The sequence below is a fragment of the Furipterus horrens genome, unplaced genomic scaffold, assembly GCF_987537825.1.
Source record: "Furipterus horrens unplaced genomic scaffold, mFurHor1.1.pri manual_scaffold_2, whole genome shotgun sequence".
NCBI classification, from domain to species: Eukaryota; Metazoa; Chordata; class Mammalia; order Chiroptera; family Furipteridae; genus Furipterus; species Furipterus horrens.
Genome location: NW_028327172.1, coordinates 44,443,984 through 44,468,137, shown reverse-complemented (window position 1 = coordinate 44,468,137; position 24,154 = coordinate 44,443,984). Strand labels below are relative to the sequence as shown.

The 24,154-nt window shown below is 52.4% G+C and overlaps 3 protein-coding genes across 13 annotated transcripts in view; 1 reads left to right on the top strand and 2 right to left on the bottom strand.

Annotated features, from left to right (window-relative positions):
- NUMA1 (nuclear mitotic apparatus protein 1) overlaps positions 1-14,934 on the top strand; it is a 75,600-nt gene extending 60,666 nt beyond the window's left edge. For 4 of the 5 annotated variants that reach the window (XM_090264823.1, XM_090264820.1, XM_090264814.1 and 1 more), the window contains 17 exons: positions 122-239; positions 327-444; positions 807-947; positions 1,917-2,039; positions 2,215-5,610; positions 6,070-6,111; positions 7,606-7,674; positions 8,998-9,108; positions 9,203-9,421; positions 9,541-9,698; positions 10,746-10,992; positions 11,916-12,144; positions 12,766-12,902; positions 13,208-13,381; positions 13,601-13,717; positions 13,806-14,027; positions 14,356-14,934. In XM_090264823.1, the coding sequence (XP_090120949.1) occupies positions 122-239; positions 327-444; positions 807-947; positions 1,917-2,039; positions 2,215-5,610; positions 6,070-6,111; positions 7,606-7,674; positions 8,998-9,108; positions 9,203-9,421; positions 9,541-9,698; positions 10,746-10,992; positions 11,916-12,144; positions 12,766-12,902; positions 13,208-13,381; positions 13,601-13,717; positions 13,806-14,027; positions 14,356-14,367 (5,633 nt within the window). In that variant the 3' untranslated portion in view covers positions 14,368-14,934. The remainder of the gene's footprint in view (positions 1-121; positions 240-326; positions 445-806; positions 948-1,916; positions 2,040-2,214; positions 5,611-6,069; positions 6,112-7,605; positions 7,675-8,997; positions 9,109-9,202; positions 9,422-9,540; positions 9,699-10,745; positions 10,993-11,915; positions 12,145-12,765; positions 12,903-13,207; positions 13,382-13,600; positions 13,718-13,805; positions 14,028-14,355) is intronic. The other variant, XM_090264825.1, reaches the window with a different exon arrangement.
- On the bottom strand, positions 10,094-21,244 carry IL18BP (interleukin 18 binding protein). Of its 7 annotated transcripts, XR_016508606.1 has the most exons (7): positions 19,657-20,509; positions 19,093-19,299; positions 18,343-18,466; positions 18,115-18,262; positions 17,796-17,870; positions 15,140-15,343; positions 10,094-10,325 (listed from the first exon to the last, which is right to left on the bottom strand). XR_016508606.1 is itself a non-coding variant. In XM_090264967.1 (6 exons), the coding sequence occupies exons 1-5, from the start codon at positions 19,682-19,684 to the stop codon at positions 17,799-17,801; spliced, it is 579 nt and encodes a 192-aa protein (XP_090121093.1). In that variant the 5' UTR covers positions 19,685-20,509; the 3' UTR covers positions 15,351-15,492; positions 17,796-17,798. The 7 variants fall into 7 exon arrangements, 6 of the variants coding, with proteins under 6 accessions (XP_090121093.1, XP_090121060.1, XP_090121080.1 ...); XM_090264967.1 differs by lacking the exons at positions 10,094-10,325; positions 15,140-15,343 and adding an exon at positions 15,351-15,492; XM_090264934.1 differs by lacking the exons at positions 10,094-10,325; positions 15,140-15,343 and adding an exon at positions 20,707-21,244 and having other exon boundaries at positions 16,502-17,870; positions 19,657-20,307.
- A 749-nt stretch (positions 21,245-21,993) lies between these two features.
- Positions 21,994-24,154, bottom strand: part of RNF121 (ring finger protein 121) — a 95,331-nt gene continuing 93,170 nt past the window's right edge. Inside the window, exon 9 of the mRNA XM_090264839.1 lies at positions 21,994-23,250. Coding sequence (XP_090120965.1) covers positions 23,130-23,250 — 121 coding nt within the window. The 3' untranslated portion in view covers positions 21,994-23,129. The remainder of the gene's footprint in view (positions 23,251-24,154) is intronic.

Sequence of the window (24,154 nt, the reverse complement as noted above, 5' to 3'; positions counted from 1 at the left end):
AAGTTGGTTATGTCCTTGCCTCCATCCTCCCTTTCCTGCAGATTGGATGCCACCTCCTTGCTCTCTCTCCTCCCCTTAGTTCTGCACTGACTCTCCTCTCTTCTCCCCTTGTCTGGGCCAGATGCGCAGATAGCCGTGATGCAGCAGCGTATTGACCGCCTGGCTCTGCTGAATGAGAAGCAGGCGGCCAGTCCTCTGGAGCCCAGGGAGCTTGAGGAGCTCCGTGGCAAGAATGAGAGGTAGAGTTCTCTCTGCCTGGCTTTCCCAGCTCCCCACCGTGCCCTGAGCCCATGGGGAATACTCTTATCTGCTCCCCTTCCTCCCAGCCTCACCGTGCGGCTCCATGAAACTCTGAAGCAGTGCCAGGACCTGAGGACAGAGAAGAGCCAGATGGATCGCAAAATTAACCAGCTTTCTGAGGAGAATGGAGACCTTTCCTTTAAGGTGTGTGTTGGGGGTGGGGGGGTCTTGCCCCCCACCTAGAGATCCCTTAGGATTGAGTTTTTCTGGACAATTCCCCAAGAGAGGTTGAGAAGAATGTCCTGGCACCTGTCCTGTGCTTTTGTCTCTCCGGAGACCTGCATACTTTGCCCCTTTCCTTGTCACATAATTTGGAGGCTGCCAGGGACTGGATTGCGATTTAAATTTCGATTTGTAGTTCTCAGGGATGTGGTTCCTTGTGGTTGGTTTGAGGAAGGTGGGAAGGACCATCAGAGGCACTCAGCTCTTGGACTTCAGGGGGCAAACAGCAGTGGTGGTGCCAGTTTTGACCCTGGGTGACGGGGCTTTCCATTTGTCTGTCTCAGCTGCGCGAGTTTGCCAGTCACCTACAGCAGCTACAGGGTGCCCTCAACGACCTGACAGAGGAGCACAGCCGGGCCACTCAGGAGTGGGTAGAGAAGCAGGCCCATCTTGAGAAGGAGTTCAGCACAGCCCTGCAGGACAAGGTAACCCTCTGCTTGGGGGTGTTAGGACCACCATCTTGACCACATGTACAAAGTTGAATTCGTTTGCCCCTCTCTTCTTTTGGGCCTTTGGAAATTAAACTGACTTTGTCCAGGGTTTAATAGTGTGCTATAACGTAAAAATTGTGGGCTTGTAAGTCCAATACTCCTTTGAATCCTGTCTCTGCTATTTACAAGGTGTGGATCTTGGACAAGTTACTTGATCTCCTTCTCTCTAAGCATCCTTTCCTGAAAATGGGAAAAAGAACGAGTAGCTGCCTCATCAACCATTGTAAGATAATAATACATAGAAAGCACTTAACACATTGTGTGGTGCAAAGTAAACTCTCAGTGAATTAGTTCCTATTATTGCTGTTATTAGGTACTCCAGCCTGCCACTTATTAACCACGTAGCCCTGTGGCAAAGCACTTAACATCTGAGCTTCCGATTCTTGCTTGGTAAAAGAGGGATAGTAACAGCTACCTCTGGGATCTGTTGAGTGGATTAGAAATTCCAGGGAGGCACCCAAACAGTGCCTGGCCTGTTGCAGGTGCTTAGTAAGCAGTGAGGGGAAGGGTGTGTGAGGGATGGGGGCTGGTGCTGTGGCTGCTCTGCTGTTGATGCCCAGAGAGACAGGGTATGTTTTTAAGCCGGGTGGGTATTGAGATAATCTTGAAACCAAGACTTCTCTGAGGAAAGGTATATAGTAAGGAACTTTGAAGTAAACTCTGTGACCTTAGAGAAGAAATTAACAGGTCACGTGACTTAATTCAGCCCTGGAACTAGGGCTAGAAAAGGTCCTTCATGATCCCAGGCCCATGATTTCTGAGAGGTCTTTCTAGGTGAGGGCAAAAGGAGATCTTGGTAACAAGGTGGTAGGGTCCTATGTTTTGTTGGTGTTCACAAGGGCTTGTAGGGTCATCGGGTGCCTGTTCCACCTTTCTTCACATGGGGCTCTTGTTTACTGCCAGAAATGCCTTGAAGAAAAGAATGAAATCCTTCAAGGAAAGCTTTCACAGCTGGAAGAACATTTGGCTCGGCTGCAGGAGAACCCACCCCAGGAGAAGGGCGAGGTGCTGGGTGACGTCTTGCAGGTAGGAATGTGCAAGAGCAACCATAAGGCCTGTGTGCTGTGTTGCTGTGTGCTGGGTGCTGGGTTTGGTGTGGGTCCATATTCAGCACATTCAGGTTTCTGGTGACCCTAAGTTCCCAGAGGAGCCATGGTGACTAAGGAGTGATGCTGATTCCAACTTGTCTCTATCTCACCAGCTGGAAACCCTGAAACAAGAGGCAACTGCTCTTGCTGCAGACAACACCCAACTCCAAGCCAGGGTGAAGGTGCTGGAGACTGAGCAGGGCCAGCAGGAGGCCAAGCTGCTTGCTGAGCGGGGCCACTTTGAAGAAGAAAAGCAGCAGCTGGCTGGCCTGATTGCCGAGCTGCAGAGCTCCCTGTCTGGTGTCAGCCAGGCCAAGGAAGAGCTGGAGCAGGCCTCCCAGGCTCAGGGGGCCCAGCTGTCTGCCAAGGTAGCCACGCTGACCTCTGAGCTCACCACCCTCAATGCCACTCTGCAGCAGCAGGATCAAGAACTGGCTGCCCTGAAGCAGCAGGCCAAAAAGGAACAGGCCCAGCTAGCACAGACCCTCCAGCAGCAAGAAGAGGCCTCCCAGGGCCTCTGCCACCAGGTGGAGCAGCTGAGCACCAGCCTGAAGAAGAAGGAGCAGCAATTGGAGGAGGTCACCAAGGAGCTGGAGGCCACCAGGCGAGACCACGCCCAGCAACTGGCCACTGCTTCTGAGGAGCGGGAGGCCTTCTTAGGGGAGAGGGATTCAGCCCTCCAGCAAGTAGAGGCATTGGAGAAAGAGAAGGCTGCCAAGCTAGAGGGCCTGAAACAACAACTTCAGGCTGCTAATGAAGCCCGGGACAGTGCCCAGACCTCAGTGACACAGGCCCAGCGGGAGAAAGCAGAGCTGAGCCAGAAGGTGGAGGAACTCCATGCCTGCATTGAGGCAGCCCACCAAGAGCAGTGTGAGACCCAAGCCCAGGTGGCAGAGCTAAAGGCCCAGCTGAGGTCTGAGCAGCAAAAAGCAACTGAGAGAGAAAAGGTTGCCCAGGAGAAGAACCAGCTCCAGGAGCAGGTCCGGGCCCTTGAGGAGTCCTTGAAGGTCACCAAGGGCAGCCTGGAAGAGGAAAAGCGCAGGGCTGCAGATGCCCTGGAAGAGCAGCAGCGTTGTATCTCCAAGCTAGAGGCAGAGACCCGAAGCCTGATGGAGCAGCATAAGCAGGAACAGAAAGAGCTAGAGGAAGAGAAGGCTGGGAGCAAAGGGCTGGAGGCTCGGTTACAGCAGCTTGGGGAGGCCCATCAGGCTGAAATGGAAGCCCTGCGGCGAGAGCTGGCAGAGGCCATAGCCTCCCAGCGTGAGGCTGAGAGTGAGTGTGGGCAGCTTGCCAAGGAGGTGGCCACCTGGCGTGAGCGATATGAGGAGAGCCAGCAAGAGGAGGCCCAGTATGGTGCCATGTTCCAGGAACAGCTGATGACCCTGAAGGAGGAATGTGAGAAGGCCCGCCAGGAGCTACAGGAGGCAAAGGAGAAGGTGGCAGGGATAGAGGCCCACAGTGAGCTCCAGATAGGCCGGCAGCAGAGTGAGCTAGCCCAGCTCCATGCCAGCCTGGCCAGAGCCCACCAGCAGGTCCAGGAGAAGGAGGTCAGGGCCCAGAAACTTGCAGATGACCTCTCCACTCTGCAGGAGAAGATGGCTGCCACCAGCAAGGAGGTGGCCCGCCTGGAGGCCTTGGTGCGCAAGGCAGGTGAGCAACAAGAAACAACCTGTGAGCTACTCAAGGAGCCCCCAAGGGCAGGAGACAGAGAATCCGAGTGGCTGGAAGAGCAGCAAGGCCGTCAGTTCTGCAGCACACAGGCTGCACTGCAGGCTATGGAGCGTGAGGCAGAGCAAATGGTCAGTGAGCTAGAGAGGCTGCGGGCTGCGCTTATGGAGAGCCAGGGACAGCAGGAGGAGGAGCGTGGGAAGCAGGAGCGGGAGGTGGCCCGGCTGACCCAGGAGCGGGGCCGAGCCCAAGCTGATCTTGTCCTGGAGAAGGCTGCTAAGGCAGAGCTTGAGATGCGGCTGCAGAATGCCCTCAATGAGCAGCGTGTTGAGTTTGCTACCCTGCAAGAGGCACTGGCCCATGCCCTGAGAGAAAAGGAAGGGAAGGACCAGGAGCTGGCCACGCTTCGTGGGCAGGAGGAAGCCCAGAGAACAGAGCTTGGGAAGCTTCAGCAAACGGTGGAGCAACTGAAGAAACAGCTGGCCAAGAGGGAGGAAGACCGCCTGCAGTCTCTAGGGACAGCCAGTGGAGAAGATACTTCTGGGTCAGGAGCCCAGTCTGAGGCTACTGGAAAGACCAAGCGAAGAGGCCCTGACCTGGAGGCTCTGCAGGCAGAGGTGAGCAAGCTGGAGCAGCAGTGCCGTGAGCATCAGGAGAAGGCTTCCAGCCTGGAGCGCAGCTTAGAGTCTGAGCGTGCCTCCCAGATGGAGCGGGCTGCTGCTCTGGAGGCTTTGCGGGGCCAGTTAGAGGAGAAGGTCCAGGAGCTGGGGCGCAGTCAGGACACTTTATCCTCAGCACAAAGGGAGCTGGCCAACCTCCGCAACAAGGCCCAAGACCATACCAAGGCTGAAGATGAGTGGAAGGCCCAGGTGGCCCGGGGCCAGCAGGAGGCTGAGAGAAAAAACAGCCTCATCAGCAGCTTAGAGGAGGAGGTGTCTATCCTGAACCGCCAGGTCCTGGAGAAGGAGGGCGAGAGCAAGGAGTTGAAGCGTCTTGTTATAGCTGAGTCAGAAAAGAGCCAGAAGCTAGAGGAAAGGCTGCGTCTGCTCCAGGCAGAGACAGCCAGCAACAGTGCCAGAGCCGCTGAACGCAGCTCTGCTTTGCGGGAGGAAGTCCAGACTCTCCGGGAGGAGGCAGAGAAACAGCGGGTGGCTTCAGAGAACCTTCGACAGGAGCTGGCCTCACAGGCAGAGCGAGCAGAGGAGCTGGGCCAAGAATTAAAGGCATGGCAGGAGAAATTCTTCCAGAAGGAGCAAGCCCTCTCTGCCCTGCAGCTTGAGCACACCAGCACACAGGCCCTGGTGAGTGAGCTGCTGCCTGCCAAGCACCTGTGCCAGCAGCTGCAGGCTGAGCAGGCAGCTGCTGAGAAGCGCCATCGTGAGGAGCTGGAGCAAAGCAAGCAGGCAGCTGGTGGGCTGCGGGCAGAGCTGATGCGGGCCCAGCGGGAGCTTGGGGAGCTGATGCCCCTACGACAGAAGGTGGCAGAGCAAGAGCGAGCAGCCCAGCAGCTGAGGGCAGAGAAGGCCAGCTACGCAGAGCAGCTGAGCATGCTGAAGGAGGCTCATGGCCTGCTGGCAGAGGAGAACCGGGGGCTGGGTGAGAGGGCCAGCCTCGGCCGGCAGTTTCTGGAAGTGGAGCTGGACCAGGCCCGGGAAAAATATGAACAAGAGCTGGCAACTGTGCGTGCTGACGCTGAGGCCCGTCTGACCAAGATGCAGCAGGAATCACAGAGCACTGCCCGGGAGCTGGAGGTGATGACTGCCAAGTATGAGGGTGCCAAGGTCAAGGTTCTGGAGGAGAGACAGCGGTTTCAGGAAGAGAGGCAAAAACTCACTGCCCAGGTAAGAGACCTAGTTCAATGACACCTCCAAAGATGACCTGAGAGGGGACGTTCTTCCCTCTGCATTCCAGGGCCTTAAGCTCCTACATTATTGCAGTGTCTTGTGTCCCTGCACTCACTGGGTGCCAGAGGAGAGGTGGCCGGCAGAGTTCAAGTCTGTTGCCTCCTCTTGTACTAAAGTGTCAGTGGTCTCCCCATCCCTGAACACTCCATCCCTCGAGAGTCGAACTGTGAAGGCATAACCCATTCTGGAGGCACACTGTGAGGCGCACCTGCAGTGGGGGCCCCAGAAGCCCCTGGGGACTAGAATGAGCCAAACTGTTATTTTGGAAAGGACTGGAAGTCTGGTTCCTTGAAGGGAGGGTGGATATCAGAGCCTCAGTGAGGTCATCCTGACAGCAGGACCAGTGCATCTTTGGCCCCCATCTCACTGTCTCCATTGCTCCTCCCCCATGCACAGGTGGAACAGCTAGAGGTATTTCAGAGAGAGCAAACTAAGCAGGTAATGCCTGGGGTTCTTGCTAAATGCTGGCTGCTTAAGCGGTGACCAGTCTCAGTGCATGACCCCGGCTGCAGCTTGCCTCCGCCAGCTCCCGTTGTGAACTGTTTGTGAAGGGGGCAGGGTCAAGCCGTGGAATCCAGGCCCAGACTGCCCAGGTGTGCGGTGCGGTGTGCTGGGCCCTCTCTCAGGCCTCATCCCACCCGTCCCAGGTCGGCCTCTCCACTTTTCTGTACTTTCTGTCAGGGACGAGGGGTAGGGTAGGCTTCATCTTTCCCGTATCTGAACCAGTCACAGACAATTCTTGGGATTCCCAAACCTTCAAGTCCTCTTCCACTTTTGGGACCTCCGTGAAGAAGAGGGTTAGCAGAACAGCTGTGGGCCTTGTTTAGCACAGCACTTCTCTTTCCCACAGAAGACATCAGGGTAATAAGCAAGGGCTCCCTCACAGGTTAGAGAGGGTTGTGAGCTTGGGAAGTCTGCTGATGGGTGATGACGCTTTGGGCCTTAACCCTGAGCATGACAGAGAGATGTCTGGGAGCAGGAAGGCCAAGGTTGAGAGGATCAGGAGGGGCCTCTGCCAGACAGGAATGTTGTGGTCTGCTGCCTTGCTCTCACAAGGATCTCTGCTGCCCTAGACATCAAGGCTATGGAGCTAGTATTTAGTGGGAATGCCCTTTCTCTACCATCCCTCCTACCCAGTCACCTCAGGCCTACAGAGGAATTGAGCCTCTTCCTCCTCCTATCACCTTTTAAGAGCCCAGGATGACAAACCGAATACAAACAGTTAGCAATGGAGCCCTTGCCTTTTGCCTTTGCTGACCATGCTTGAGCTCCTAGAATCTGTAGGAGCCAGGAGTGCTTGTGGCTGTGATGCTCCCTCTCATCCCTCCCTCCTCTTGCTCTTCCTTTCTGTGGGGGTGGGGTGGGCTTGGACATGCACTGCCCCTGCTCTGTCTCCCAGCTGTCTGATCCCCTACGCTAACCACACTGCTAGCACCAGCCCTAACAGCCTGTGGATTTTGGGAAGAGGACTGATCATTTGTGGGCTTTTTCTTTGGAAGTGTTTGGGAGGAGGAGGGATTGAATGAGTGTATCTGCTAGAGTTTAGAGGCTAGGTCTCCTGTTCCTGTCTCCAACCCAGGAAGGTTGGGGCTGGGAATGGTGGCAGCAGCAGCAGTAGGGTGGTGGTGAGGTATCAGCTCCCCAGAGTTGATTCTGTTGAATCCCCTGGTGACTGCAGGCCTCTGCCCCTGCAGGCTTGGGGTGGAGGTGAGCCTTGGCAAGTGGCTCTGGCAGCACCTGTGTGGTTTGCCTCTCAGGTCCTTCCAACCAGCCTGGGCAGCAGGCTGTTCCCTAATTGGAGGCCAGAGAGAGGACCTGAGTTTCTTTTTCTAAAATATTGGGAACTGGTCTGGGAAAACCCCATAATTTCCCTGGACATCCAGGGGAAGGCCTCTTGAGTCTTCCGTTCTCCTCTTCCCTCCACTTCGCCAGGTGGAAGAACTGAGTAAGAAGCTAGCTGACCATGACCAAGCCAGCAGGGCGAAGCAGCAGAAGCTGAAGGTGGGACAGATGGGGGAGGGAAGGTGGGAGGTGGGGGAGGGAGAACCTGGCTGCCTCAGATGTGCCTATGCCTCATTTGTGTGCCTTCTGGGAACTCTGAAAGGAAGACCAGAGCTGCTTCTGTCCTTCAGACCTTTGCTGCAAATTATAGTAGCCACTAACCATGTTTGCTTATTTAAATTTAAGTTAAAAGTTCAGTTTCTCAGTCACACCAGCTACATTTTCCCTGCTCAATAACTACGTGTGGCTAGTGGCTACCACATTGCGCAGAGCAGAAAGAGAACACTGCCACCATTGTAGAAAGTTACATTGGAAAGTACTGGTGTAGAATATCAATGACATGTGATATTATAATGCAAATTAACATTTATAATGCTTTCAACAATGTCACCTTTGGTTTAATATTTGCTTTTTTGCAGTCTAGGCTTCACAGCTTTTAACTAGGAGCAAAGGAATTGGGCACCAGTGGTCCTAGGACTCACTAGAGCCCTGGTGGGTCGCAGGAGTTGGTGGGAGCTGAGGGCTTTGTTTCCCTAGCTCACTTCCAAATACCACACCATGTCTTAAGAGATTGTGATAAACAGATGCTTGTTATACTCCTTTTAGGGACCTTCCTAGTGATAGGAGATGTAGGAGAAGTAAGGCCAGGTAATCCTGTCCAGTTTCTACTACAAACTTTCTGGCATTGCAGGTAGACAGAGAATCAGACACAGGCCCCATTCCCAAGGAGTCTGGTCTGAGAGAAGGTAGTGCCAGCACTATGAATGAGTCCACGCAGGCTTTGGACTCAGGTGCACCAAGCTTCAGATCTTACTTTGCTAGTTAGTCACTGTGACTCTGGCCAATTTGCTTTAATTTCTTGAGCTCAATTTCTTTCAACTCTGAAATGGTGATGATAGTTACCTCTCAGAGTTGCTTTGAGGAGAAATGAGTTCACATGTCCTGAGAGTTCAGATCTCAAGTGCCTAGCCCTGTGCTCTGCACCCAGGTGAGAGGATCAGTTCTCTATCTCCTTGGGGAGACTGATTTTGTACTCATAGAGTGAGTGAATGAGTTTGTGCTTGATCTCAAAGAAGATAAGGCTGTCAGAACTCTGCCAGAAATGGCATGAGCTGGATGGGAAAGCTCCTGCAGACTGTGGACCTTGAAAAGTGTATGCTGATGTTAGGCTTGGGTGGGGTGGTGGTGAGACGTTAAAAAAAATGTTTTTTGTTTATTTGCTGAGAGAAAACACCATAGAGCCTAAGAGGCAAGGGCAAGTCAGTGGATTTGGGTGGATCAGCCAGACCAGTCACCCTGATCAGCCTTCCACATGCGTTCCAGGCCCAGGGAGGGGAGAGCCAGCAGGAGACCCAGCGTCTCCAGGCCCAGCTGAATGAGCTACAGGCCCAGTTGAGCCAGAAGGAGCAGGCAGCTGAGCACTACAAGCTACAGGTGACGAGCCTAGTCCTGGCCAACTCTGCCCCCCCCCCCTTGCACCATCCCCCACCCTCTGCCCCAACCCCACCCACCCCAACTGTCCACACAGATGGAGAAAGCCAAGACCCATTATGATGCCAAGAAGCAGCAGAACCAAGAACTGCAGGAGCAGCTGCGGGGACTGGAGCAGCTGCAGAAAGAAAACAAGGAGCTGAGGACTGAAGCTGAGCGGCTGAGCCGTGAGCTACAGCAGGCTGGGTTGAAGACCAAGGAGACTGAACAGACCTGCCGCCAGCTTACTGCCCAGGTGCGCAGCCTGGAGGCACAGGTAAATATCTGGGTGGACAGACTTCCTCATCCTTGTCGTAATGGGTCCCTGCGCCTTCCTCTCCTAAGCTACCCCTGCCTTAGGCTTCTCTTCTCTCTTCCTGGCCCTCTGCTTCCCAGGTTGCCCATGCAGACCAGCAGCTTCGAGACCTGGGCAAGTTTCAGGTGGCAACTGATGCCTTAAAGAGCCGGGAGCCCCAGGCTAAGCCTCAGCTGGACTTGAGTATTGACAGCCTAGATCTGAGCTGCGAGGAGGGGACCCCGCTCACTATCACCAGGTTAGGAGGCACCTTTCTTCCCTCAGTCCGTTGTCCATTGAGAGACTACTGTTTATCAGGCACTAATCTGGGCACTGGGACTATGAAAGATGTGGGCCCTTTATCTTCTTGAAGCTTATTCTTAGAATAAAAAGATTTCATGGAGGCAGTCACTCCTGTTCTGAGTCTTGAAAGGAGCCACAGGTATATGTGCCCAGTGGACAGAGGAGAACAGTGCCAAGAAAGAGCCTAGCTGGGCTGGGAGGTAAAGTTGGGAGAGCCAGCGGGACTCCCCATTGATGCAGGATGGTTCTTTGAGGGACCTTGAAAGGGTTTGCGATTGAGTACAGTACATGATCAGATTTGCATCTTAGCTTATCCTTATAGCCAGTGTGGAAGCTGCGATTAGAAGCATTTGTTTTTATTTAACAACACTTCTACGTATCAGACACATATAGGCACTTGGAAAAAATACTAAGTCATTTAACAGATGAAACTGGAGCATAGGGGGCAGTCACTTATTCAAGGTTCCACGGTGGCAGAGCTGGGCTTGAACCTGGGCAGCCTGGCTCAAGTCCTTGCTTGTCACCCTTCTGGGGCCTCTCTCAGTTGTCAGTCTAGATGAGAGGTGAGGCAGACCAGGGAAGGCTGTGGGAGCACAGTTGGGTGTGGTTAGGAGACTTGCCAATTTTGTTTGGTAGGAGAGAGAAGAGGAGAAACATACTATGGGCTTAGTTTGGGATGTGTTCATTGTGGAGAAGCTGTGGGTATCCAGAGATGTCTGAGACAATGGATACACAGATCTAAAGGGTCTGGGTTAAGGCAGAGGGCTGGGAGTTGCTAGTATTGAGTTCAAAAGGCCATGGGCATGGGTGGGCTCACTGGAGATGGAGAGCCCAGGTCAAGGGCTCTCCTTGGTATCTCTGAAAATTCAAAAAATTCAAAAAATGGGGTGTTTGATCTGGTCTGCTTATAATAAATGTAGGAATTGATTACTCTGGAGCAAAGAGATGGACAAAATGCTTTCTAGCCCCAAGAATGGCATCTCAGCAGGTTTCTTTTCTATAGCAAGCTGCCTCATACCCAGCCAGATGGCAACAGCATCCCTGGACAGCCAGCTTCACCCATTACGCAGCGCCTGCCCCCCAAGGTGGAATCCCTGGAAAGTCTCTATTTTACCCCCATCCCTGGTCGGGGTCAGCCGCCCCTGGAGAGCAGCTTGGACTCCCTGGGGGACAGCTTCCTGGACTCAGGCCGGAAGACTCGCTCTGCTCGTCGTCGTACTACGCAAATCATCAATATCACCATGACCAAGGTCAGGTTCCTGGAAGTGGGGCTGCAGGATAGAGATGCTTATAAGAGTCTTCTCAAGGGCACCTTTCCACTGGGTTCTCAAAATAGCCTGGATAGGCAGGCAGGGCTGACCAGTCCATGTCTTACAGAAGGGAAACCTTCTTAGGCCTCTTGTTGAAAAGGGCAGGGCTGTAATTGGATGACTGCTGACTGTAAGGCTGGCGTCCTCCCCATGTGTATCACTGACCCTGTACAGGCTGAAAGGAGCAAATATGGAGAAGTCATAGCTCAACCTTTCCCTCCCAGCACACCCCCTGGGTAGCTGAGATGTGTTGCAACTGCCAGTGGGCTGCCTGCCAGCCTGGGGCGCTCTTGCCCGTATTTCCATATTCCAAGGAAGTTAGAAGAGAGTGGTAGGTGCCTTTGGTGTAGCAGGAGACACCTCTGTGTGCCAAGTGCCCTCTGCTACCAAGAAGCTAGAGAAGCTCTAAAAGATGGTCAGGACCCTGGCAGGCTTGAGTTGGGGGACCCAGGAGCCATGGGATGAGCCTGACTAGCTCAGGAGAGAGACATAGGTTCCAACTCTGGCTTTCCCACTTCCTAGCTGTTTGACCTTTGGCCAGTCCCTTCATTTCTTTTTCTAAAATAGTCTGATAACACTCTGCCTTCTCTCCCTCAAAACATTGTTAATAGATTCAATGGGAAACTGGGTAGAAGAGTCTTGATACCCTCAGCACCTATGTGAGATTCTGGCAGTGAGGCCCATGAGGCCCGTGAGGCCCATTTCTTGCAGATGTTCAGCTATGAATAGTTGCAAAGTAGTGTGGAAACGTGCAGCCACACTTTAGGACCCAAAGAGCCTCAGGAAGGGGAACAGTGGGAGGCTTCTTTATAGAATGTCAGGGTGCCCATTTCACCCCACAAGAGATTTATCCTTTCTTCCAGAAGTCGGATGTAGAAGAGCCAGACAGCGCAAACTCATCCTTCCATAGCACACAGTCTGCCCCTGCCTCCCAGGCCGGCCTGAGAGCCACCTCTTCCACCCAGTCTCTGGCCCGCCTGGGCTCTCCTGATGACGGCAATTCGGCTCTGCTCAGCCTGCCTGGCTACCGGCCCACCACTCGCAGCTCTGCTCGCCGTTCCCAGGCTGGGGTGTCTAGTGGAGCCCCTCCAGGTGAGGGAACTGTTCCTAACCCTACCTGTTAGGCTGGAAACAGATTATGGCACAGGGAAAGGACAAGCATTTAGAAACTGAACTCTCACTTCCCAGCTGCTTCCTGCAGTCTCTGGGCCTTGCCTGTCCAGTTACGGTGAATTGGAAATGCTCGTACAAGCCTAGGACTCCCAGCAAAATAGTGAAGCTCAGAGGCTGTCGGGAGTCCCTCATGCCCTTCTCAGGTGGTGAGGGGCTTCCAGAGGGCCAAGCTGGCCATTGTTTTATCCTTAGTTCTTCTTCAAGGATCTTGCCTTTTAGGGACCCCCTGGGTATCAATTCCTGGCCCTCTAGATTCTCTTCGTGTCATAGCATCTGCATATGACCCCTTTTGACCTTTCCAGGGAGAATGCAGTGACCCAGCCCCCATGGTAGAAATGGTCTGTGAGCCCTGCTCCTGTATCTGCAGCTCTGAGCAGAGCAGGACTTTGGGCTACCGGGCCTGAAGTTCACCAGGCAGGTGGACAGGAGTGGTGGCAGCAAAGGCTGGTGAGATGCCAGGGCCAGTGGGCGACTTGCTGCCTCCACCCTCTCTTCCTGGCTTTCTAGCCCCACTTGCTTCAACTTCCCTGCCCTCCCCAGGAAGAAACAGCTTCTACATGGGCACTTGCCAGGATGAGCCTGAGCAGCTGGATGACTGGAACCGCATCGCAGAGCTGCAGCAGCGCAATCGAGTCTGTCCCCCGCACCTGAAGACCTGCTATCCCCTTGAGTCCAGGGTGAGCTCTGGGGGGAGGCTCACCTCTTCCTCTCTTGGCATATGTAATAGCACCCTGGGTCCCTGGCTTCCTGAAGAGGGCAACTAGGTGCTTCTAGTGGAACAGGTGGTAGGAAAAGAGCTGGGAGTGGTCTGCTTGGGATTATTCTTCTGTGGCCATTGTGCAGGGAAGCCAATGGGTAGTGAGGTCTTTTGTGACAGGAAGGCTCCAGCTGTTCCACATGTCAGGCCAGAGAAGAGAATCCGGGGCAGATCTGCTGCAGCTCCAAACAGCTTGGGTCCACTGACCACTTCCACCCCACACAGCCTTCCCTGAGCCTGGCTACCATCACAGACGAGGAGATGAAAACTGGTGACCCACAGGAGACCCTGCGCCGAGCCAGCATGCAGCCAATCCAGATAGCTGAAGGCACTGGCATCACCACTCGGCAGCGCAAACGGGTTTCCTTAGAGCCCCACCAGGGTCCTGGTACCCCTGAGGTAGGTGACGTTGGCTCCTGTGTTTTATTCTAACAGCCTGCCAGGTCCAGCTCAGCCAATTTTAAAGTGGATTAAAGGGAAGTTTCTGGCTCTGGGGGGGTGGAGGGTGGATGCTGTTGGTTGGACAAGTTGATTTATAAGGTCCACTCAACTGAGACACCTAGCTTCAGATGTGAAGTCCTCTTACTGATGTTTGCCTAACTGGCCTCTTCCCCATAGTCTAAGAAGCCCACCAGCTGTTTCCCACGTCCCATGACTCCCCGGGACCGACATGAAGGGCGAAAACAGAGCACTACGGAGGCCCAGAAGAAAACAGTTCCAGCCGTTGTCAAACAGGTTAGTTGGAGGCTGAAGGAAGACACTGGAACAGCCAGTTGGCCTAGAAAGGCAGCAGTGAGCCCGATCTGACAGCCCCTCCCCACAGGCTGATCGTCGCCAGTCCATGGCCTTCAGCATCCTCAACACGCCCAAGAAGCTTGGGAATAGCCTTCTGCGGAGGGGAGCCTCAAAGAAAGCCCTGTCCAAGGCCTCCCCCAACACCCGCAGTGGGACCCGTCGCTCTCCTCGCATTGCCACCACCACAGCCAGTGCCGCCACTGCTGCTGCCATCGCTGCCGCCACTACCACTCCTCGGGCCAAGGGCAAGGTAGAGGCACTGACAGGGAAGGGGTAGGGTTCAACTCTCCAGTGGAAGCATGGGGGAGCCCCTGGGGGAGGGCCAAGTTAGGCCCCTGGAGGTTGGGAGGTAAGCAGATCCTCCTTATCTTGGTTAGCTGCTTATTATTGAGACTGACCACTCCATTTGTACTAAAAAACCCAGAGCTGGTTAAGACACATTCAGCAACAGGTAACCTGAAAGTACATCTGTCTGGCCCACACCATGGAAGGGATCCTAGTAGGGGGCTATGGGAACAGCGGGTACAGGCTGACATCACAAGTCTCATCCAGCCAAGTGACTGTGTTCTCTCTTTCAGGCAAAGCACTAAAGGACCAGTACCAGTGAATGGCCCCACCTATGTTTCTGATGCTGCCCTTGCCTGGTCCTTCTACTGTCCCTCTCAGTGCCTTCTCTCAGTTTCCAGGCCAACATTGGCTAAACCCCTAGAGACAGTGATGCTTGGCACATGGACCTTTACGAGAGCTTCACTAGGTGAACGAATGGGTCTTCATGGATAAGTCTTGAAAGTTGGCCTGGAACCTGGACAGTCTGGGTCCTCTCCCTACCTTGCCTCCTGATGTTTTCACAAAGCAAAGTCACTTCTCCATCACAACAAGATCTGAGGCTGGCTTTCAGCGGCTGAGTTCTTGGGCCCAGCCAGTCCTCTTCGGCCTCTGAATCTAGAAGGGACCATTGGAGGAGTAGGCCATGGTTCCTGCTGTTCATGATGGCTAGGTAGGCCTAGCAGGTGCCCTTGCTCTTAGTCCAGGACTGGGCATTTACCTGGTGGGAACAGTCCACCACCAGGTGCTCCCATCTAACCCAAGGGCACAGTTGCCCAGAGGATGTTCTTTTCCAGGACAGCCTGGGGGTTGGGGAGGGTGGGGTAGGGGGGTGGGGGTGGCATGGCAGCCTTCAGCAGTTCATCCCCCACCTTCCCTAGACTTGTACTGGGGTGGGATTTGTCTGGATGGGAAGGTTTTTAAGGGCCAGGGATGGATCTTTTCTAAATGTTATTACTTGTAAATAAAGTCTATTTTTCTCCCTTGACTGCTAGGCTGCCTGATCTGTGTGGGGAAAAAAGGGTAATCTGGGCTTACCTTTGTTCCTGCTCAGCCTTACAGAACCTGCCTTTTTTCAAGTCCTTTCTCCAGACTTTCTGGGGCCAGAGGATCTTCTCACACTCCATTTCTGACCTCTGCTCATGGAGCATTATGGACTGTTCTTTTCTGAGGGCTCATGTCCCCTGAATCGAGTTTTGTCTTTAGCTTCTTCCCATAATCCTTCCTAGAATGGGCCAAGGTCTGTGAATGGGAAAATGGCCTCAATGACTGAGATGTCAACATGCCTCCACTGACAAATCATTTACGGATGCCCGCTGTGGGCCCTGCTGGGTATGGCAAAGATACAGCTGTGGACCAGAAGCAGCCTCTGCCCATATCCCTGGGACAGTCTATTAGAAGAAAAAAACAATACAGACACAGCTTAGAGAGATTGCAAGTTTGGTTCCAGACCACTATCACAATAAAGCGAGTTACACAATTTTTTTTTTGTTGTTTCCCGGAGCACATAAAAACTATGTTTACATTATACTGTAGTCTTAAAGTGCAATAAGCATTTCTAAGAAACAGTGTACGTTAATTTAAAAATGCTATCCACCATCTGAACTTTCAGTGACTTGAAATCTTTTTGCTGGTGGAGGGTCTTGCCTTGATGTTGGCTGCTGACTGATAAAGGTAGTGGTTGCTGAAGGCTGGGGTGGCTGCAGAAACTTCTTAAAATAACAAAATGAAGTTTGCCACATTGATTAACTCTTCCGCAAATGATTTCTTTGTAGTATGCAATGCTGTTTGATAGCATTCTACCCACAGAACTTCTTTCAAAATTTAGGTCAATCCTCTCAAATCTTTTATCAACAAAGTTTATGTACTCTAAATCCTTTGTTGTCATTTCAACAATCTTCACAGCATCTTCACCAGCAGTAGATACCACCTCAAGAAACTACTTTGGTTATCAATAAGAAGCAACTCTTCATCTATTAAAAGTTCTATCATGAGACTGTAGCAATTTAGTCATATCTTCGGGCTCCAATTCTAATTCTCTTGCTATTTCTACCACACATGCCGTTACTTCCTCCACTGAAGTCTTGAATCCTTCCAAGTAATCTATGAGGACTGGAATAAACCTCCAATCTTCTATTAATGGTGATATTTTGACCCCTTCCCTTGAATCACAAATGTTCTTAATAGCATCTGGAATGGTGAATCCTTTCCAGAAGGTTTTTCATTTCCTTTGCTCAGACCCATCAGAGGAATCACTATGGCAAAGACTTGAAAGTTGAAATTACTCGATTCATGGGTTACAAAATAATGTGTCAGCAGGCATGAAAACATTAATCTCATTGTACATCTCCATCAGAGTTCTTGGGTGACCAGGTGCTTGTCAATGAGCAGTAGGTCCCAACAATGGGCTAAAAATATTCAGTCAACCATATTGTAAATAGATGTGCTGGCATACAGGCTTTGGTGTTCCATTTGCAGAGTAGATATAGCAGAATTCTTAAGGGCCCTGGGATTTTCAGATTGGTAAATGAACATTGACTTCAACCTTAAAGTCAGCAGCTGCATTAGCCCCTAACACAAGCGTCAGCCTGTCCTTTGAAGCCAGGCATTGACTTCTCTAGCTATGAAAGGTCCTAGATAGCATCTTTTTTCAAAAGAAGGCTGTTTCGTCTACATTAAAAATCTGTTTAGTGTAGCCACCTTCATTAATTATCTTAGATCTTCTGGATAATTTGCTGCAGCTTCTACATCAGCATTTGTGGCTTTACCTTGCACTCTCATGTTAAGGAGATGGCTTATTTCCTTAAACCTCATGAACCAACCTCTGCTAGCTTCCAACTTTTCTTTTGAAGTTTCCTCACCTCTCAGCCTTCATAGAATTAAAGAGCATTAGGGCCTTGCGCTGGATTAGGCTTTGCCTTAAAGGAAACCAGCTTGTGGCTGGTTTCACCTATCCAGACCATTAAGACTTTCCATATCAGCAATAAGGCTTTTTTGCTTTTTTATTAATGTGTCCACTGGAGTAGCACTTTTAATTACCTTCAAGAACTTTTCCTTTGCATTTACAACTTGGCTGTTGGTGCAAGAGGCCTAGCTTGTGGCCTGTCTTGGCTTTCAACGTGCCTTCCTCACTAAGCTGAATCATTTCTAGCTTTTGATTTAAAGTGAGAGACAGGCGACTCTTCCTTTCACCAGAACACTTTAGAGGCCATTGTAGGGTTAATAACTGGCCTGATTTCAACACTGTTGTGTCCCCAGGAATAGGGAGGGAGAGAGATGGGGAACAGATACTCAGTAGAGCAGTCAGAACATACACATTTATCAATTAAGTTCACCATTTTACATGGGCGTGGTTCATGGTGTCTCAAAGGCAATTTCAATAGCAACATCAAAGATCACAGATCATAACAAATATAATGATGATGAAAAAGTTTGAAATATTGCAAGAATTATCAAAATGAGACAAAGTGAGCAGATGCTGCTGGAAAAATGGTGCTAATAGACTTACTCAAACACAGGGGTGCCACAAACCTTCAGTTTGTAAAAAGTGCAGTATCTGGGAAGCACAATAAAACAAGATATGCCTATACAGATAGAACATATAACATTCAGTTGATGCAGAATGTGACCTGAGCTGAGATACAGCTTAGACCTACATGGAGAGATTACGTTTCATCCAGGCTTTAGAGTTCACCTGTCAGGACAGTGAGGCTGAGGGGACCCGCTGGAGGGCTTCTTCAGTAGGGGGCACAACTGTCCTCAGTCCAGTCTGGGGAAAGTGAAGGTAGACAAGGATCAAGTCAAAGGGGGAGGAATTTCTCTTTTTACTTTCCTCTAGGCCATGTTTCCTCTGCCTGAGCCCAAAGTTCTTTTTAGTTTCTACCTCAGGCTTGGGGACTTTGGGGACTGGTTGCCACCAGCGGGAGACTCCTCTAGGTGCGCACCCACCCCTTCCTCCCCACACTGGAGCAGAGCTCCTCCTGTCCCTGGAAACCTTTCCTCAGGTTCCTCACCAAGAGATGGGCCAGGATGACATGACGCTGGACAGTGTGCTCAGGGTCCATGAAAACACAAGAGAAGTTGGTGCTGCGCAAGGCAGGGCTTAGCTCCTCCAGCACCAAGGCCTTCCACAGCTGGGTGCTGGTGCCCCTGTGCTCCCAGCTGGAGCAGAGAAGGAAAGGCCGTGAGAGGTCTGCAGGAGGCGGCCTCCCTCCTGCTGGCCTCGCCACCACACTCCTCACCTGGTGCTGCCCTCCCGCAGCCGGCCTGGGAGGTGCTCAATGAAGGAACCATTGCCCAGCCAGTAAAGGATGCTGAAGTGGTGGAAGCAGCTGCAGGCGCTACAGGACAAAGTCAGCGTTCCATCTAGGGATACAAGCAGCCGTCAGCCCTTCTGTAGAGCAGACCCTCCCCTCTGCCATTCTGTGGAATGCCCACCCTGCCCAGCTCCGCAGTCTCCACAATCCAGGAATCTAGAGCGCTGCTCAGCACACTTTAAAAAAACTTGGTGGGCAAGTTTTTTAAAGGGGAAGTGCAGTTGTCTACAATGGAGGCCTAGGGCTGAGCAAGAGGAGTTTGGGGGCAGGTCCTTGGTTCAGATGATAACTCCTGAGCTTGTTTATTCAGGATGACCTTTTCTGGTGCTCAGTCAGCTTCACTGACTCTAGGAGCCCCAGCCAAGGAGGCAGCCCCAGTAGGCTGCTGCTCTTCTGAGGTGGCCAGAAGGGAAGTGTGCTCTGACCTTGCCTTATGACTGAATTCTGTCTCATTTGATACGAACATCTTGGGAATGGGCCCTGTGCCCACACTTGTGCTGGGTGGGAGAGGGAGAATGCTGAGTGCTCAGCCAAGCTGGCCAGGTTCGTGGTGGGCTTATATGACAGAAGAGCAGGGAGGCACGTTCAAGACTCAACCCCTTGGACCCTCTGTGCCCACAGTCCACCCCCCCCCCCCCCAGCTTTTGTGTCCGCCTCTTTAGAGATACTCCTTACTTAGTGGGACTTCCACTTCTGGCCACGTCACCTCCAATGCTGGGCACAGCTTAACTGTTGGGAGCGCTGGGGGTTGGGAGGAAGAGGGGTCTTCTGGGATCCCAGCAGAAGCCGTGGCAGCTGTGATGGCCTGAAGTATAGGCGTGGCTCTGGCCAAAGGGGAGACAATGTGGGCGCACAGGAACAGGACCCACAAAGGGCTGGTGTCTGAGGAAAGGACAGTCCAGAGATCAGCAGCTGTCAGGCCCCATGTGGGAATGCTCAGCACCCAGGCTCAGATCTTGGAAAGGGAGTTGCTGCCTAGATATAGCTCTGGCCCAGAGATTCCTGGGAATTGGAGGGACAGAAGAACCCTCAGCTCCTTCCTCCCAGCCCTTTTTTAATGGAGCACAGGGAGACTTTAGAATGGAGCCAGAGCCTTAGTGCCTGGACAGAGGCTGAAAAAGCAACAATTCAGTGGAATGGAGTCACCTGGGGGTTAAGGCTTGAGGCTACAATGCTGCTCCATTCTGTTCTCAGAACCCTTACCGCCCCCCTCCTCCCATGCACAGCCCCAGGTCGCACCTGGTGTCCAGTTCCATCTCGTGGTCATGATGTATGTGTCAGGAGCTGGCGTGCCTGGCTCTATATACGTATGTGATGAACTTCCTCCTCTTTGGGGGCAGACGGGGGAGGAGAATGGTAACTACTTCTTTACATCTTCTCAAGTGTAGCCCTCTCCTCCCTGTAGATTCCACAGCCACTCCTAGGTCTGACTTTCAGTGGACTGCCAGGCATTGCTATTTACTCTGTCCTGTCCATCTGTCCCAAATGACAACAGGAAGGCAGGCGTCCAGCAGAGGCTTGAACTCTTTAGCACTTAGAAACAAAGCTGGAGGGTCATCGAGGGACTGCCTTTCCTCACCCAAGATCTTATTACCATTAACATGCTAGTTTTTGGTCCATACTAACCCCTTCAGCATAGGGATAAAGAAATTGAGGCCCAAAGAGGGGCCAGGTACTTACCAGTCACAAAGGGAGACAAAGCCCTCTTCGCTGCCAGAGCTGCTTCTGGGAAGGCAGGATAGAGTGCAACTGTTCTGGGAAAGCACTGGCCCTGCACCCTATTTCACTTTCACTTTTATCCTAACCAGGAGATTCAAAGCAGGCGGGCCCTTGGCAACAGAGGACACACACACAGACAACCTGCTCCTCAAAGGTTCCTGCACAATGAAACTGAGGCAAAAGTTCACAGTGGCTTGGAACATTCCTGTTATCTCTATAGCACCCCTTCTCTCCAGATGTTGTCAGACTGGATGGGGTCTTTACCCTTATCCTCACCCTGCCCTGGTCACAAAGGGTATGAATTAATGAGCCTCCCACAGATCACACTAATATTCAAGGGGACAACTCTCTTAGGCCCTGGGGACCCCAATCTTTTGGAACTCTTTGACCATTTCATGTTCAATGTCACCCCAGTCTATCCACATCCTGATCTCTCTCAGGCTCCCCACTCCCCCAACCACTAAGCCAACACCCACCCAGAACCACCTGAACTCTTCTCACTTCTCTCATCCCAGCCCCTTGGCCAGAGCTACAGGTCAAGGTTCATCAGGAAGTCTAGATGTCCCCTACCTGGCTCCAAAGAAGCCTGAAGAGCCTTGCTTTTCGGAATTGCCCTTCTCGGAGCTTCACAGCTCAATGCAGCTGTACCTGGTCCCATGTGAGCCACATCATGGGAACTGCACTCTCCATACTTGTCCGTAGGAACCTCTCGGAGCCAAGTGGAGACTGAAACATGAGCTAGCGCCCTGGTCCTAAGAGGAGGGCACTTCCCAGGGAAGAGGAGGAATAGCCCTGCACTGGCTCCAGCAACATGAGCCTGGTTGCTGATGGGACAAATGGAACTGGGGCTGTGGCAGGGTCAGGTCTAGGGTGAGGTGAGTGAGGCACCTGAGATGCAAAATTGAAGGAGGCACTCACTGTCAGGGTCACGGAGGAAGAAAAAGCAGGTTGGTGATCCATGCATATCAAGTGTGAAGGACAAAACCTGAGTGACTTAGGTTTGTGACTTCTGTGGTCAGGAGAATGGGAGAGCTGGGGACAGAGCCGGGGGGGTCAGGGCACGAAGCTGGGTTTAGAGGATGTGTGAGGAACACTGTTTATTGCAGTCCCAAGGGGGGGGGGGGTTACTGGTGTGGAAAAACCAGATTCATATTCCTAATGTAGAAGTAGGAGACAAGTCACATCCTGTTCTCCATGGCTCTACTTGACATTTTCCAACCTTCAGTTCCTCCCTACCTCCGGCCCCAGGAGCTCCTAGGCTGCAGGGCACCCTGCTTCCCTAGGCACCCCAGCACTCCCAAAGTCAAGTCTGGAGGCAAGGCTGCCTGGGGCTCTGAGAGGCACAATCCTTTGGGGTACAGGGGTAAGGAATGAGACAGAGAGGAGACAGGCTTCTGCTTCAGAGTGTCACCAAGACCAGAGTTGGGCCACTGGGAGGTCATGGGACTCAGGACTGGAGAAATGTGAAGAGTGAGACTTGAACAGCTTGGCCTCGGCTTCTCACATGAGTCTGATGTGGGGGTTGAGGGGACAAAAGTGAAAGGATGATCCCTGGACCCTTCAACGAGCCCCTTTTCCACCCCTGGAAAATGGGCATGAGCAGTGGAACCATGGGAAGCCACACTGGGGAAGAGCGTCAAAACCTGAGAATGGCCCATGAAAAGGGGTGGTGGCAGGGCACTGACCTCAGGTAGTGAGAGGACACAGCCACTCAGTGATGCCCCAGGGCCCCTTCTGCCACAAGGCTGAGTGGGGCCAACCACCCAGGGCCCCAGCTCTCAAATGGGAACAGCAAAAGGCAGCCAGGCACCGCTGGGGATCCCAGGGCAGGAGTGGGAAGAAGAAAAGCAAGATGTGTTCAGCTGTCCAACCCAGCTCATGGAGCTTTATTCAGAATGGAGTGACAAGATCTTTCTTGGTTCTTGCTGCCCTTGAAGCTAGGCCATACTCCCTAGGAGCCCAGTGTGGAAGGCCCATGTTTGCCCTCCTACTTCCTCCCAAACTCCTAGGACCAGAGCTGGGGCCTCCCTGGAACTCCCTTTCAGAAGCCATACTCACCTGGCCTTACCCTCCTCCCACCCATGTCCCCAACTCCTGTTGGCAGGCCCAGGCAGGGCCCGTGAATGACGAGGCTGGCATAGAGATATTCCCTGACCTGGGAATCCCCTGCCAGCTTTCAGGAACTCTGACAACAGGGAGAAGTCTCAGTCTGTCAGTCTCTTTGCCACACCCATTCAGACGTGCACACACACTTTCACCAGGCTTTCAGGGAAGAAAGTGATGTTGCAGAATGGCCTCTGGCACACGTCACCACTTCCAGGCAAAGGGATCATGCTGCCCACAGCAACCCCCATGGCCTCCATTCCTGGCTGAGTACAGTCCTGCTCAGGGCAGGTTACTCAAGCTGCTACTGCTTCTGGCTGTCCCCAAACAAATCCTCAATGCATTCTGAGGTCCCAAAGCTTCCCTCACTGGAAAAGTCACAAGGTTCCACAGCCTATGACTCCTTGACAGGGGAAGAGAGAAAATACCTCACCACTCAGTGCTCATCTGTGTCACCAGTCGGAGGGCTTCCACTCTTCCACAGAGTGTGCGCCAGGCTTGAGCCCCACAGAGAGAAGGGAAAAGGGAAGGGGCTGGGCTAAGGCTCTCAGCCAGAGGCAAGAAGGCTCCTTTCAACCAAAAAGGTTGTGGCTCTGCTCCTGCCCTGCTCCAGTAGGAAGGATAAGGCCTGGAGGAGTTGGGGGCAATTCTTATGCTCCACAATATAAAAATTTTTAAATATATTCATCAAAATAGTTTTCTTTTAAAAAGTCCCCACTGCTGACAGCCCACTGGCTAGCTCACCATCATATCCCTCCCCAGCCCGGTCACAGCCGGAAGGGTCCTGAGTGGCCCAAGTACCCCTTTGAGTATTTCCCACCCAGGAGGTCTTGAAGGACAGAAAGGAGTGTGCCCTGAGGTCCATGGTGGGTGGATGCTCTTCTGCCCGACTATTCCAGGCCCAGGATGTAGTTGATCCCTTGTACCAGGCCAATGATGACAGGCTGCCAGGCTACTAAGTATCGAAGCCAATCCAGTAGTTGCCCGTACATGACGTGAGGCCTCTCCCAGCTGCCAGTGTGTTAAAGGAAAGAGGATATACATAGAGCTGCTAAGGTTGGTCTAAGGGATGGGTTTGCCCATATCCTCCCTGAGACTGCTCACACCTTCCAGTTGCTCCACAGAATCAGCCTGCAAGAAAAGGCAGCTGCTTTCTAGAAGGCCTCACCAGCCTTTCCAGGTTGGAAAAAAGGGCTCAACACAAAGAAAAGTGGAAAGAGGACAGAGGGGACCAGTACAGAAGATGGGGGTGGATAGGTGAAACTAAGCTCTCTACAATCAATATGCAGAGAAGGTCACCCATGTAACAACTTTTTTGAGATGGGACTGGCAGTGTAAGAGAACACAGCCTGAGACTGCTGTAAATGTACCTGTGTCAATGGCTACAGGGAAGCTGGGAGTTAAATACGGTAACCCCAAAGGTCCTTGTAATGCCCAATATGGAACATTTTCTAGTTCAAGGAAGAGGTTGAGTCTAGGGACAGAAGCAGATGGGAGCAAGAGGCTAGTCATAGGGGATAACCTGGCAGAAGCCCCAGGAAATCCCCACCCAGGGGCCCCTAAGTACCAGGTCCTACCGAGGCCCAGCGGCCCTGGTGATGATTCCCTTTCCTTTCACTTTACAGCTAAACACTGGGCAAGATGCCTGGAAAGGGCGCCTGGGATTCCAGCTCTGGGCAAAGAACAGACTGACCTCCTGAGACTTAGGAGAGGGTGAGGAACTTCTCCAAAGGCATCAGAAAGAGTAGCCTGGCCTAGTGTCTGAGGACTAAGGGAAGCCCCAACCAACAGCATGACCATGGAGTTACTTAACACATTGTTGACTGGCAATTTTATACAAAAGCTATCCCATATCACCAGCTATTTTTTGTAACTGAGTATGAAAATAAAACAATCTAAATAAACTTCAATATAC